The sequence below is a fragment of the Pseudophryne corroboree genome, chromosome 11 (genome assembly GCF_028390025.1).
Source record: "Pseudophryne corroboree isolate aPseCor3 chromosome 11, aPseCor3.hap2, whole genome shotgun sequence".
NCBI lineage: Eukaryota > Metazoa > Chordata > Amphibia > Anura > Myobatrachidae > Pseudophryne > Pseudophryne corroboree.
Window position 1 is genome coordinate 181552866 of NC_086454.1, and position 16471 is coordinate 181569336.

The window sequence follows — 16471 nt, forward strand, 5'->3', positions numbered from 1 at the left end:
CACGGCCCCTGCTGTAACAGAGCCTCTCATAGAGGAAGAGGTCAGGGATCTCCTATTAGCAATTCATGAAGATCTGGATACCAGGCCCTCCTTGGCCAGTCTGGAACAATGAGGATTGCATGAACCCTTGTTCTTCTTATGATCTTTATCACTTTTGGAATGAGTGGAATCGGAGGGAACACATATACCGACTGAAACATCCACGGTGTCACTAGGGCGTCCACCGCTATTGCTTGAGGGTCCTGGAACAATATCTCGGAAGTTTCTTGTTGATGCGAGACGCCATCATGTCTATTTGAGGAATTCCCCAAAGACTTGTCACTTCTGCAAAGATCTTTTGATGAAGACCCCACTCTCCTGGATGGAGATCGTGTCTGCTGAGGAAGTCTGCTTCACAGTTGTCCACACCTGGAATGAAGACCGCTGACAGAGCGCTAACATGTTTTTCCGCCCAGTGGAAAACTTTTGTGGCCTCTGCCATTGCCGCTCTGCTCTTCGTTCCGCCCTGGCGGTTCATGTACACCACTACTGTTATGTTGTCCGACTGAATCAATACGGGCAGATCGCGAAGAAAATGTTCAGCTTGTAGAAGGCCATTGTAAATGGCCCTTAATTCCAGAATGTTTGTGTAGACAAGCTTCCTGGCTTGACCATTTTCCCTGGAAATTTTCCCCCTGTGTGACTGCACCCCAGCCTCGGAGACTCGCATTCGTGGTCACCAGGATCCAGTCCTGGATCCCGAACCTGCGCCCCTCTAGGAGGTGAGAGCTGTGCAGCCACCACAGGAGTGAGATTCTGGTCTTGGAAGACAGGATTATCTGTCGGTGCATGTGCAGATGGGACCCGGACCACTTGTCCAACAGATCCCACTGAAACACTCTGGCATGGAACCTGCCAAACTGAATGGCCTCGTAGGCCGCCACCATCTTCCCCAGTAATCGAGTGCATTGATGGATTGACACTCTCGCTGGCTTCAGAATTTGTTTGAATTTCCAGAGCCTTCTCTTCTGGCAGAAAAACTCTCTAATTCTGTGTCCAGAATCATTCCTAAAAACGACAGTTGTTTTGTCGGACTCAACTGTGACTTTGGCAAGTTCAGGAGCCAACCATGTTGTTGCAGAACTGTCAGGGAAATCGTAAGGCTCTGCAGTAATCGGTCCCTGGATCTCGCCTTTATCAGGAGATCGTCCAAGTACAAGATAATTGTGACTCCCTGCTTGCGCAGGAGAACCATCATTTCCGCCATAACTTTGGTGAAAACCCTCGGAGCCATGGATAGACCAAACGGCAACGTCTGAAATTGGTAATGACAATCCTGAATCGCAAACCTCAGGTAAGCCTGATGCGGAGGATATATGGGGACGTGTAAGTAGGCATCCTTTATGTCGACCGACACCATAAAATCCCCTTCCTCCAGACTGGAGATCACTGCTCGGAGAGATTCCATCTTGAATTTGAATTTTCTCAGATAGAAATTGAGGGATATTAGGTTCAGAATTGGTCTGACCGGGCCGTCCGGCTTCGGGACCACGAAGAGGCTCGAATAAAAACCTTCTCCCTGTTGTGACGGGGGCACCTTAATAAGGACTTGATTTTGACACAGCTTTTGTATCGCATCGCATACTACCTCCCTGTCCGGAAGAGAAGATGGTAAGGCTGATTTGAAAAATCGCCATGGGGGAACGTCTTGAAACTCCAGTTTGTACCCTTGGGACACTATTTCTAACACCCATGGATCTATGGCCGAACGAACCCAGAACTGACTGAAGAGTTGCAGACGTGCCCCCCACCGGTGCGGACTCCTTTCAGAAGAGTCCCAGCGTCATGCGGTGGATTTGGCAGAAGCCGGAGAGGACTTCTGCTCTTGGGAACCTGCCACAGCCGGTGACCTTTTTCCCTTTCCTCTTCCTCTAGAAGCAAGGAAGGAAGACCCTCGTCCTTTTTTGTATTTATTGGGCCGATAGGACTGCATCTGATAGTGGTGCGTTTTCTTTTGTTGTGCAGGAACATAAGGTAAAAATTATGACTTACCCACGGTAACCGTAGATAGCAGGTCAGCGAGGCCATCACCAAACAAGACACCACCTTTATACGGCAGAGACTCCATAGCCTTCTTAGAGTCAGCATCAGCATTCCATTGATGAATCCACAATGTTCTTCTAGCTGAGACTGCCATGGCATTGGCCCTTGATCCCAAAAGGCCAATGTCTCTCGTAGCTTCCTTTAGGTAGGCTGCAGCGTCCTTGATATAACCCAGTGTCAAAAGAATGCTATCCCTATCCAGGGTATCTATCTCAGATGACAAGTTATCTGCCCACTTTTCAATAGCGCTACGCACCCACGCCGAAGCAACGGCAGGTCTGAGCAGCGTACCTGTAGTGACATAAATGGATTTCAATGTATTTTCCTGCTTACGATCCGCAGGTTCCTTTGGGGCTGCCGTGTCAGGGGACGGAAGCGCCACCTTTTTGGACAGTCGTGATAGAGCCTTGTCTACAGTGGGGGGTGACTCCCACTTTTCCCTATCCCCAGAGGGGAATGGATATGCCACTGGAATTCTCTTGGGAATGTGAAACTTCTTGTGAGGATTTTCCCAAACCTTTTCAAAAAGTGAGTTCAGTTCATGAGAGGGAGGAAACGTTACCTCAGGTTTCTTTCCTTTATACATACAGACCCTTGTATCAGGAACAGCAGGATCCTCCATGATATGTAACACGTCTTTTATCGCCACAATCATGTACTGAATGCTCTTAGCCAGTTTAGGATTTAATCTGGCATCACTATAGTCGACACTGGAGTCAGAGTCCGTGTCGGTATCTGTATCTGCTATCTGGGTAAATGAACGCTTTACCGAGGGGGTCTGGGCCTGTGACAAAACATCCTCCACGGATTTTTTTCCATGCCTGGTTCTGAGACTCAGATTTATCCAATCTCTTATTTAATAGAGCACCATTTGCATTCAAAGCACTCAAAACATTTATCCAATCAGGAGTTGGCGGTGCCGACATGGTCACTCCCACAGCCGTTTCTGTCCCTAATCCAGACTCCTCCTGAGAAGAGCACTCAACCTCAGACATGCCGACACACGTGTACCGACACCCACAGACACACTGGGCATATAGGGGACAGACCCACAGTAAAGCCTGTCAGGGAAACACAGAGGGAGTTTGCCAGCTCACAACCCAGTGCTTATCCCGGTTCTGAAAACCCTTATACAAAGCCTCAGACCTGTTAGCGCTTTTATAAATACATATATAGCAGCAAAATAACTGTGCCACCCCCCCCTGCTTTGCACCCTGTTACTTGATACAGCAGTGTAGAGGAAGGACCAGCGTCTCTGCAGCTCTGTGAAGAGAAAATGGCGCTGATGAGAGCTGTGAGGGCTAAGCCCCGCCCCCTTAATGGCGCGCTTCAGCCCCGCTATTTTTTTAAAATATTTATACTGGCGGGGGTTCGGATTTAGTGCCTTGGCACTTAAAAACCACCTTGCCAGTCTTATATTAGGTCTTTAATGCTGCCCAGGGCGCCCCCCCCCCCCCGTGCCCTGCACCCTGTAGTGCCGCTGTGTGTGGGAACATGACGCGCAGCGCGGCCGCTGTGCGGTACCTCAAAGCCATCACTGAAGTCTTCTGATCTTCTACTCACCTGTCTTCTGACCTGGCTCTGCAAGGGGGGTGACGGCGGGCTCTGGGAACGAGCATCTAGGCGTACCTAGCGTTCAGACTCTCAGGAGCTAATGTCCTGTAGCCAAAGAAGCAGAGCCTTGAAACTCACAGAAGTAGGTCTGCTTCTCTCCCCTCCCACGATGCAGGGAGCCTGTTGCCAGCAGGTCTCCCTGAAAATAATAAACCTAACAAAAGTCTTTTTTCAGAGAAACTCAGGAGAGCTCCTCAGTGTACATCCAGTCTCACTGGGCACAGATTCTAAACTGGAGTCTGGAGGAGGGGCATAGAGGGAGGAGCCAGTTCACACCCCTTTTAAAGTCTTAAAGTGCCCATGTCTCCTGCGGATCCCGTCTATACCCCATGGTTCTTGAAGTGCCCCCAGCATCCTCTAGGACGTAGGAGAAAGTATTTTAACATGTTGGAAGTATAACTGTAAACATACTGCTTTTAAAGCATGCTTTACAGTTATACTGCTGATAGCGTTAAAAAGTTTTAATGAGTATTTTTATGGGGTAGACATTGTGGTGCCAGGATTATAATGCAGACAAGAACAATGGCCCTCATTCCGAGTTGATCGCTCGCTAGCTGCTTTTAGCAGCATTGCACACGCTAGGCCGCTGCCCTCTGGGAGTGTATCTTAGCTTAGCAGAAGTGCGAACGAAAGGTTAGCAGTTCTGCTATTAAATATTTCCCTGCAGTTTCTGAGTAGCTCCAGACCTACTCCTAGATTGCGATCACTGCAGACTGTTTGGTTCCTGGTTTGACGTCACAAACACACCCTGCGTTCGGCCAGCCACTCACCCGTTTCCCCAGGCATGCTTACATTTTTACCTGACACGCCTGCGTTTTTTAGCACACTCCCGGAAAACGCCAAGTTACCACCCAGAAACACCCACTTCCTTTCAATCACTCACCGATCAGCAGTGCGATTGAAAAGCGTTGCTCGGACCTGTGTAAAATTGCATAGTTTTGAGTAAAAGTACTTTGCGCGTGTGCACTGCAGCCCATGCGCAGAAATGCAGATTTTTGCCTGATCGCTGTATAGCGAAAAACTGCAACGAGCGAACAACTCGGAATGACCACCAATATCTGCAATATTCTTGTTGACATAACCAACACGGTGAGTGCAGCATAAAACCGAACTTTAACTATAACTATAATTCACCTCTAGGCTCTTTTTTTATCTTCTCACTTGGGTTCTCAAGTGCCAGACTGGTTGAAAGACCTATTTAACATATTGTAACCATGTCTGGAGGAATTTAATAAGTCTCTTTTGGCAAGTTTAACGATTACAGATGTGTCCTTTTCTGTTATTGCATGTGTCTCCTGAAATTTACGGGTGCGTGTGTGTGCATCACGTCAGCAAACGCAACAACAAAGTAAGTGGACACATCTGTAGGTTGAACTGAATATAAGATCTGAATATAAGATCTTTTGTGAATTCTAGATTCTGTATCACTACTTAATCTTTGTATTTTGCGGGATCTAATCAAGTTAATTATGTAATATGGAATTTGTAACCTAAAGCCAGTGGCGGACTTAGCGGGGGGGCGATGAGGGCGATCGCCCCCCCCCCCGTAACATACAGACACAGCTACGCCCACTTGCTGATGCTGCAGCACTCTGGGCAGTCAGCGCGCCGCTAGTGTGCTAAAGTTCCCTGAACTTCCAGAAGCAGTCGCACTTGCAGCACACGGGGGGACTAGGCATCGTCATGCACGTGCGGCTGCTTCCGGAAACAGGCCCGCATCAGAGACCCCACCAGAGGAGAGAACGGACCGGCCGCCACACTGAAAGCCCCCTCCAGCCGACACATTCACTGGCGTAGAGCGCGGGACAGCAGTCAGTGACAGTGAGTCACTGTAACTCCTGCTGCAGAAATCCGCGCTGGATATTACAGGCTCCTCTGATGGGAGCTTTACGGACAGTGCCGGTCTCCGGCAGCTCTGAAAACAGAACAGCCCTCCCCCATGCTGGGAACGGGTGTGGTTGTGTCGATCTAAGTTTTGTCGATATTATATATGTCGAGCTATTACATGTCGACCCAATTAAGTTTCGATCTAAGTTTTGTCGGTCTATGGTTTGTCGATCTTCTGTATGTCGATGTATTTGTTTGTCGAACAATTACATGTCGGTCTATGTTTTGTCGATCTTCTGTATGTCGATCTATTTGTTTGTTGAACAATTACATGTCGATGATTTTTTGGTCGAACTTGTTCCTGTAGATGATTTGTTTGTCGATCTTACGTTGTGTCGCTGTTGTGCGTGATCGATCATGTGTTGTGTCGATGTACTGTTTGTCGGATATACGTCTTGTCGATGTTCGGGGTTTGTCGATGTAGTGGTTGTCGATGTTGATGATATGTCGATCTTGTGTTTGTCGATGTAGGTGTTGTCTATGTTGCGTGGTCGATGTTAGCGTTGTCGAACTAGCGAGTGCCGATCCATCGACCGGATACCGCTGGGAACAGGGGGAGGGACACAGTGCTGCAGCGTCTGAGCAAGGGGGAGCTGGAGATGGCCTGTGATGATTGTGAAGGTATGCTCCCCCTGTATAACATGTGTGTGTGTCAGTGTGCATCTGGTCCCTATACTGTGTGTGTGTGTGTGTGTGTGTGTGTGTGTGTGTGTGTGTGTGTGTGTGTGTCAGTGTGCATCTGGTCCCTATACAGTGTATGTGTGTGTGTGTGTGTGTGTGTGTGTGTGTGTGTGTGTGTCAGTGTGCATCTGGTCCCTATACAGTGTGTGTGTGTGTGTGTGTGTGTGTGTGTGTGTGTGTGTGTGTGTGTCAGTGTGCATCTGGTCCCTATACAGTGTGTGTGTGTGTGTGTGTGTGTGTGTGTGTCAGTGTGCATCTGGTCCCTATACAGTGTATGTGTGTGTGTGTGTCAGTGTGCATCTGGTCCCGATACAGTGTCTGTGTGTGTGTCAGTGTGCATCTGGTCCCTATACAGTGTGTGTGTGTGTGTGTGTGTGCGCGCAACTGGTCCCTATACAGTGTGTGTCAGTGTGCATCCGGTTCCTATACAGTGTGTGTCAGTGTGCATCTGATCCCTATACAGTGTGTGTGTGTGTGTGTCAGTGTACATCTGATCCCTATACAGTGTGTGTGTCAGTGTGCATCTGGTCCCTGATAAGACTGCATGTTTGTGCGAGGACAGCAGAGAGGTCTAAAGGAATTTGCGCAACTGCGCCCCAGCCACTTGACAAAATCACTGATACTTATTTTGGTGTCGTCTGCTGACACATCTATGCTTATGTACCCTATACTTGTCCTATATGGTCTTGAATTGCAAGTCAATGTTTTCTTGTTTTACTTATTTGTTTATGTACTCTGTCACTGGGTGCTGTGGATCCCTTGTGGCACCATATAAATTAAAGTACTGTATAATATATGCTCTGGAAATGGGAGGAGTCAGGGCTGGAATTGGGAGAAATAAGTAGTGAGGGGAGGAGTCAGGATTTTGAAACCGCCTCCACCATAAGAAAAGTCTAGATCTGCCCCTGCCTAAAGCTGTGATATTTTAAGGGATAATATATAAACATGGGGGAGAGTTATCAAAGCTTGGAGAAAGATAAAGTGGAGAGAGCCTGTATAATGACAATTAGGAGCTAATTGGTTGGTACTATATCTCTCTCCACTTCCTATCCAAGCTTTGAGAAATCCCCCCCACCCCCCCTCCAGTCTCTCCTTTTACATTCTACTGAACATATATAATTGGGCAATTTCAATTATTTTCTTGTCTGTATGTTATTCACTGCAATAGTTTGTATTGAGAAAATGATTTAACCCCAAATCCCTTTACATTTACCTGCGATGAACCAGCAAAAGGAGAATAGGGCCATAATGCTCTCTATGGCATACGCTAGCTTGTCACCCACCAGCTTTAGTGGGAGGAGTGCGAATGCCACCAAATGAAAGACCCCTGCCACAATAAGGTAGATTGGAATTTTTGGCTCGACCGGACAGTTGTCAACATGCATGGAACCTGTAAAAAGAAAGTTACAAAGATTACAGCACAAAGACTATATTTACCGATCACAGTAGACGATATTGTTATACAGACAATCTATAGAGTCTTACCTATGATAACCATAGCAATACTGAGTGCCGTCCACAATAATACAGTAAATACCTGTGAGCCTGAAATAAAATACAAATATTTATGTAATTGAAAGTTTCAGCAATTAACATTTTATCATGGTAAAGGAATAGCAAAATAAACATGGCTGGCTTTTGATAAATGGGGCAGTTACCAATGGCCTGGGCTGGGGTGGAGGGTTCTCAAAGCCCTCCTGCCCACACTGTATGGAACATGCCCTACAGTATTGACTACTGATGTTGTCCACTCACTTCCTGCTTATCTCTAGTATAACTAAAACAGCCACCAGCGTTATAAGGAGAGTTATAATAGACTTACCCTTGGTAACTTTCTTTCTTCTAAGTTCATAGGGTCCACAGGGAACATAGGGGTTGTAGATGGTGAATGAGAGTCAGGCACCAGTTAACGCTTTCAGCTTGTCCCAGAATGCTTGGCTCTTCACCCCTATAACCCCGCCTCAACCAGCTCAAAGCAGGCAGAGGAAAGGAGAAGAAATATGTTAGGCACATAAGAACACAGTCTCACAGACAGGAGAAAGAGGCCAATGCAGTAAAAACCTAGAGAGGCCAGTTGTGCCAGGGTGAGCGCCCTGTGGACCCTATGAACTTCGAAGAAAAAGAGTTAACAAGGGTAAGTCTACCATAACTCTCCTTTTCTTTATCAGGGTTCATATGTTCCACAGGGAACATCGGGGATGTCCTAAAGCAGTAGTTCAAGAAAGGGGACGCGCCTGAGAGGATAAAACAGGCATGTCCAAACTGCGGCCCTCCTGCTGTTGAGAAACTACACATCCCAGCATGCCCTGGCACAGCTTTAGCATTCTCTGACAGCAAAACTGTGTCAGGGCATGCTGGGATATGTAGTTTCACAACAGCTGGAGGGCCGCAGTTTGGACATGCCTGGGATAAAAGAATCCGGCGTCCAAAGGAAGCATCCTGGGAGGCAAATGTATCGAAGGCATAAAACCTAAGAAACATGTGGACCGAAGACCGGAGTCAAAGTGATCATTTGTGACTGTATGAGATGAGGTTGACCATTCCATTTGGAAAGAATCAGTCTTTGCAGAGGACGAAAATGAAACTGAGCGAGTTTGACCATGTTGAATGATGACATCATCAGCCTGAGAAGTTGCACTGATGAATGCACAGATACTCGAGGATGGCAAAGGAAGTGATGTATTTTGTTCTTTAGTTTCAAAATCTTGTCCAGGGATAGGTAAAGTCATTGACTGAGAGAGTCCAGAATTGCTCCCAAATGTAACATCCTCTGTGACAATGGAGGATTTTTTCCAATTGATCAGCCATCCGTGATGTTGTCGGAAGTCTACTATCATTTGGAGATGACTGAGAAGAACGTCTTGTTAGTTCGCCAGGATTAGGTATGGGAGAATCCGGATACCTTGGCAACGGAGGTGTGCTGCCATGACAGCCATGATTTTGGTAAAGATTTAGGGTGCCGTAGCTAGGCCAAATGGCAGTGCCTGGAACTGGTAATGTTGGTTGTCAATAGCAAACCGCTGGAACCGCTGATGCGAAAGAGCAATAGGAATATGCAAATATGCATCCTGTATATCCAGGGAAACCATGAAGTCCCCAGATTCCATGGCTAGAACTATAGATCGCAAGGTTTCCATGCAAAACTTGGAAACTGTCACAAACTTGTTTAAATATTTGAGGTTGAGAATAGGCTGGTGTGACTCATTGGGCTTTGGAACCAGAATCAGGGTGGAATAGTAACCTCTGCCTTGTTCAGACAGAAGGACCAGCACTATCACTTCTGAGTGTAAAAGGGAATTGACCACGTCTTGTAGTATGTGAGCCTTTTTCTGATCTGATGTTAGGGTTGTGGTGAAGTACCGTTGAGGGGGGCATCCCTGAAAAGAGACGGCGTACCCGTGAGAGACTACTTCTTGCACCCAAGCATCTGAAGTGGTCATGGTCCAAACCCACGCAAAGTGCAGAAGGGGACCTTCCACTCTGGGGTCCCTCAGGGGCAGGCCCACCCTGTCAGGCTTGTCAGGCTTTGCTACAGGTTGACAAGGTGCACAGGATGGCTTGGCCTTGGGCTTAGAGGGCTTTGCAGTGTGTGTTTGTCTAGGAAATGCTTGTCCATTTGCCTTTCCTTGTGGACGAAAGGTACGAAAAGTGGTGCGTTTGACCCGCTGAGTAGGATTAGATGGGGGTAAAAAGGCCACTTTGGCCGCAGCCAGTGATGTCACAATTGTATTTAGTTCTTTACCGAAAAGAATGAAGCCCATAAAGGGAAGAATTTCCAAAGTTTTCTTGGAATCCAAATCTACTTTCCAGGAACATAGCCAAAGAATGCGTTGTGCCAGTACTGATGTAGCAGACACATTTGCTGCTAACACGACAGCCTCGGATAATGCTTCCACAATGTAAACAGTTGCTGTATTAACATTATTATTATTACCAGTTATTTGTATAGCACACACATATTCCGCAGCGCTTTACAGAGAATATTTGGCCATTCACATCAGTCCCTGCCCCAGTGGAGCATACAATCTATATTCCCTATCACATGCGCACACATTCACGCTAGTGTTAATTTTGTTGGGAGCCAATTAACCTGCCAGTACATTTTTGGATTGTGGGAGGAAACCGGCGTACCCAGAGGAAACCCACAAAAGTACGGGGAGAATATACAAACTCCACACAGTTAGGGCCATGGTGGGAATCGAACCCATGGCCTCAGTGCTGTGAGGCTGTAATGCTAACCATTACACCATTCGTACTGCCCATTAACATGAATTAGATACATCCTGCATTCATCCGACAAATCTAAAGGCAGTTCCTCTCCGATTGCCTGCACCCATGCTTCAGTGGCTTTAGCGGCCCATGAAGCTTCCACCGTGGGCCTATGTTTAGCCCCTGTGAGTGAATAAATAGATTTTGGACAGTTTTTAATTTGTCTATCCATTGGCTCCTTCAGTGAGGAGATGGTGGTGACAGGCAAAGTGGACGACACCGACAGATAGGGGACATGAGAATCCACTGGAGGCAAAGTTTCCAACTTTGTACAGACTGCTGCTGGTACGGGATAGTGGGGGTAATTCAGAGTTTATTGCAGCAGCAAATTTGTTAGCAGTTGGGCATAACCATGTGCACTGCAGGTGGGGCAGATATAAAATTTGCAGAAAGAGTTAGATTTGGGTGGGTTATATTGTTTCTGTGCAGGGTAAATACTGGCTGCTTGATTTTTACACTGCAATTTAGATTTCAGTTTGAACACACCCCACCCAAATCTAACTCTCTCTGCACGTTACATCTGCCCACCCTGCAATGCACACGGGTGGTCATTCAGAGTTGATCGCTCGCTAGCAATTTTTAGCAGCCGTGCAAACGCTATGCCGCCGACCACTGGGAGTGTATTTTATCTTAGAGAAGTGCGAACGGTTGTATCGCAGAGCGTCTGCAAAAGATTTTTGTGTAGTTTCAGAGTAGCTCAAAACCTACTCAGCGCTTGCAATCACTTCAAACTATTCAGTTCCGGATTTGACGTCACACACCCGCCCAGCGTACGCCCAGCCACGCCTGCGTTTTTCCTGGCACGCTTGCGTTTTTCCGAACACTCCCTGAAAACGGTCAGTTGCAACCCAGAAACGCCCACTTCATGTCAATCACTCTGCGGCAACTAGTGCGACTGAAATGCATCGCTAGACCCTCTGCAAAACTGCATCGTTCGTTGTGACCATACGTTGCGCGTGCGCACTGCGCCGCATGCGCAGAACTGCCGCTTTTTAGCCTGATCTCTGCGCTGCGAACAAATGCAGCTAGCAATCAACTCGGAATGATCCCCATGGTTTTGCCCAACTGCTAACAAATTTGCTGCTGCGATCAACTCTGAATTAGGCCCTGAATTATGCCCAGTGAGCTAATGCACGCTTAGACAAAGGAAACTTTCTGCAAGGGGTGTTCCAAGGTTCCGGTCTAATTTCCATGAAATGATCAGAAAGTGGGAATTCTGTTTTAATTATCTTCTGTTTAAAAAAAAAAAAAAAAATCAGTTTTCTTAGCAACAGGTGTGGGCTCTTCCTCATCAGAAAGTTGAAGGATTTGTTTAATAGCTGGGAAACAGGCTGCAAGTTTGTTGTGAGACACTGTGATTTACTAACTGTAAGTACTGTGCATATGCCTATGTTTGTGGTAGGGGCATTAGGGCATACCACTCAGAGAGGGAATCTATTATGTTCAGTAAATGCCCAGACGGTCTAGGATTTATTCTTTTGTTTTGCTTTATACTGCACACAAAAAACTAGCCACGGCTAGATTGCGTGAAACCCTGGACTGGTGTGTGTGTCTGGAGTTGCCCATCTACCCCAGGAGAGAGAGAATACGAGCAACACACTGAAAATTGCAGAAATCGGAAAGTTTACATAAAAAATTTAAATGGACAGACAGTTCATTTCTGGAAGCTGTGGGAAAGCCGATTTGTTACAGACGTAAACAACCCAGACCCATTTAAGGATGTTACTGATGCAGTGGCAATGGGAGTGTCTCCTGAGTCTGAAATGTGCCCTTTTTCAAGCACGATTAGGGAGCCAGTGAATGATGAGAACAGTAGTGGGGTACAGAACGATATACCAATTACTGAAATACAAAATGTTGCTGAACCAGTTTATCATCTGCCTGATCTTGAAGTCATAAAAGAGATCTTTGCCTTAACCAGTTAAAATGACCCAACTCCAGTAAAAACTAGAGAGAAGGTTGATGAGAATGGTTGTTATACCATCACATGGCAGTACACCAGGATTTTTTTGTATCAAGTGACTAAGAAAGGAGAAGATATTGTGGAACAATTGGTAGTCTGCAAAGCATATAATAATAATTTTATTTATATAGCACTCTTTCTCCAACTGGACTCAAGGCGCTTTACAGACATCAAAATAATGAACATAATACAGGATTTTTAAGTCCTAAAGCAATAGACTCACAGACATAAAAAAGAAAATCTAAGCAGAGTAAGCATAATGCCGGATTGGTGCAGGATTTTTGAGTAATAACTCCCACGTGTTGTGTATTCCACCCTCACAAGGTACCAGGTGAGGCAGCCATCTAGAGCGCACTCCGTAGGATTACCCTGGGTGGAATAGTCTACCTCCAGAAGAGATGACACAAAATTGGGTGACTGCAGCATTATAACGCTCAAAGTGAGGTCCCAACAAAACCATTAATAGTTAATGGTTTGCCTCTGATGGTCAATGGTTTTGCCATTGATGGTGGAGATCAAATTGTTCTCACATTGATGGCAGAGAGCACGGCAATTGTTTTTTTCCCCTCTTCCGGATAAGGGGACATGAAGTTACACTGAATCCCAGCCCCCTCATCAATCGGTTCCTGCTATTGCTGTTAACTAACCGGCTTCGGCCTGGAGCACTGGGCAGTCGCCTGGGGTCCGGACGCCCTAGCTGGCAGAGGGGTTCTGGGTGTGCCATGGGCAGAGGGAGGGTCAGGTTCGCCTGGAGCCGGCCGAGACCGCTGGGTTCTGACCTAGCGATCATCCTACCCCACCGGGACTTTCATCAGTGGCAACATGGCATCATCATTTGATTAGAGATACTGTAGTTGATGGCCATCCATAACCTAATAGTCTTGCCTGATATAAACTAGCTATTTGATCACAAATGTTTTCCAACTCCTTATCATCCCCTCTTCCTCTGTTTGGTTATCACTATTTTCCATTGCTTCCTATTTCACTGTTATTCCATTTTCCTCCCTTCACTTGCTTACATCACATCCTCACCCTTTTGATCCAATAGAATAAAATCACAGACAAAATGGTGGCCAGAGCAGCTGACCCTCAAGTATTTACAGAGTTCTGTTCTCTAGAAGAATGATGCCACCCTCTATAGTGGAAGACCTTTATCTCTAGCATCACATGACTACACATGTAAGGCCTGATTCAGAGCCCCACTCAATACGCATGCAATGTTGATGTTCACGTAGTTAATTATTTACAACTGTGCAAATGCGGAAATTTCTAAAGACCCCTATGGAGCATAAATGAGACAGGTACTGTTGCAATTGAGTCAGAAGGTATTAGAAATGTGGAGGATTACTAGTGCAGCTGGCGGTGTCTGCATTTTATAGACGCCTCCTGCTGCATTTATATACAGGGCTATCACTGCTGATGCCAAGGAAGCAGCCGTGATAGCAAATCCAACCGCATCTGAATAACCCCCAATGTGCAGAGCCACAACATGGCATACTTACCTACTCTACCGCAATGGCTAAGAGTCTCCTCTCTCCCCTGGCATACCTCCATCTAGGCAGCCTGGACCCGGAAGTCAAACTCCTATTCCCCCTAACAACACAGCCAGAGGTATGTTTTGTTTTTGGAGGTGCTCCTCTACCTTGATCTCCTTACAAGATATATATATATAAAACATATACATACATATTCTTGTGAGTCACCACTGCGACTCATTCCTGTATGTATTCCAGCTGTCTCCTAGCAACTAAGATGCTGGTTGGTACATGCAGCAGAAACCAGTTTGGAATGCTTTGTTACCTGACTACAGCCTGATTACTCCTGTGATTGGTCTCTCTCCTTTTCATTAGGGATTCTTGTCAGTTCCGCCCTGCCAGTGATATTTCCTAGCTACTGTTAACTAGTGAAGCCTGTCACCTGGTCTTTGTACCCCGTACAGGTCTGAATCTCCCAGTCTCTTCCAGTGTCCTGGTGCCCTGCCGTTGTATTCCTATATCCTGCCTCAGTCCTCATTGTACTGTCCCTGCCAGTCCTGCACTCATGCCCTGTTGGATCCCGCCCAATACCTGCTATCCTGTGTCCATTCCTGCTCCATGTCCTTGTCTTGTCGTGGCCCTCCAGTTACTCTTGTGTATGTTCCCGATTCATGTCCAGGCTCCTCACAAGTCTTTGTGAAGATACCCTGTCAGCTCTGGTTCTGTGTTTCTAACCTGTGTGTCCATGGTCACCACCAGCAAAGTATATTCACTCCAGCCGTGCCTGTAGTCATAGGCCTGCGGCATTACCAGCACACCTGACTTTGTTCTCAAGCTACATCTTAGCCACTGTGTTATTATAGACTGCACCCAGTCATACAGTTCATCTAGTAAGTATCTCTGCGCAGCAGGCTGGGGGGCAGGAATGAGCCCGCTTGGCAATCGCCAATCACTGCAGCAGGCATGTGTGAGGGAGATGCAAGACATTAGGCGGTGCCTGTGTGCACCTGGCACCCCCCTGTGTGCGCACCTATACCTGCCCCCCATTGCTTCTCTCCATCACCAGCTGCCTGTCACCCTCTACCTGTCACCCACTGCCTCCCTGTCACCCCCTCCCTGTAAGCCACTGCCTCTCTCTCCGTCACCCAAACGCTCTCATTAAGAGGTGCCTGTGTGCACCTGGCACCCTCCTGTGTGCGCGCCTATACCTGCCCCCCATTGCTTCTCTCCATCACCACTACCTGTACACCTCTACCTGTCAGACTCTGCCTCTCTCATTCACCCACTGCCTCTGCATGTCACCCTTTCCCGCTTAATGTTGTTTTGGTTTTTCCGTACAACTCATTGTACATTAAGACCAAAAACTTCGATTTTGTTCTATCTGCCCAGTAGACAGCGTTCCTGACACAATTTTGCAAGCCTAATCTATATTGAGATTTTTCTATTTTTTTCGAAAAAAGACGATTTTTCCAGACTACTTTTCCATGAAATTTTTGTATAGTCTTTTTGATAGGTAGAGCAATGAACTTTAACACTTACTGTACTGACAGAGACCTGTAGACCCCTGTTTGTAGATTTTGGGTTCTTTGCAATTTATCAAAGCTTCATGCAGTCTGATCATAAAGCCTTAAATCTACTTTGCCAGTTTGAAAATGTAGCTTGTACTTTTAAAAGTTTAAATGACTTTGGACAAAGTTTGGTGTTCAGTATAACCTATATGTGGATACAAACTTCAAAATAGACGACTAATAGTAATTTAATACTTTAAGATACGGGTCACATATCAAAATAGTCAGTAGTCTTAAATGTTGGGTGATATGATAAAACGGTCTGTGGTCAGTTGCACTGAATTTCATGTTGTGGCCAGCTGCACAATTTCATCATAAGATTTACAACATACAAATTCAAACTATATGAAGCTTTTCAATACATATGTTAGTAAATGCCATGTTCAGAGGATTTGAAAAACCTATACTTGATATAAAGTAAGTTTTATAGAGAGAAGCTTTGGACCTACACCATCATCACTATTTCAACAAGTCTAAAGTGTAAAAGTCACAGTTGGATTAAATCTAGCTCTTATTTCAGAGGTTTTGGAAAGCCTTCACCCTGCACTCTGACAGATGCAGCCACTTCATTATGGCAATCAAGAAGTTGCCTCTATAAGCAGGTATCACAGTGTTAATTACGTTAGCAGTTATGGACCTGAAAGACAAGTACACTCAAAACAAGCTATAATGACTTGGATAAAATGATTGTTATTCAAGATGCAAGGACGGAGAAAAGATTGTTTTTAAAATGTATACATTTTCTTATTACTGATGTTCCAGCCGAGTGTTCTCTCCATAGCACTGCATTAGTGACACTGCTCACATTATGAAGTTATTACCAAAGTCCTGCAACCAGGAATGGGAGCAGGTAGTGAGAGTGAATGAGAGTTGTAGATCTGGTGGAGAGTTGGTAGGTGCTACTATTATGCTACTTTTCCACTAACAGTATG

General features: G+C 46.1%; 1 protein-coding gene across 3 annotated transcripts in view; it reads right to left on the reverse strand.

Annotated features, from left to right (window-relative positions):
• LOC134969283 (transmembrane protein 272-like) overlaps positions 1–16471 on the reverse strand; it is a 183111-nt gene that overhangs the window by 17428 nt on the left and 149212 nt on the right. For all 3 annotated transcript variants that reach the window (XM_063945131.1, XM_063945130.1, XM_063945132.1), the window contains 2 exons: positions 7750–7809; positions 7478–7654 (listed from right to left, as the gene is read on the reverse strand). In XM_063945131.1, coding sequence (XP_063801201.1) covers positions 7478–7654; positions 7750–7809 — 237 coding nt within the window. The remainder of the gene's footprint in view (positions 1–7477; positions 7655–7749; positions 7810–16471) is intronic.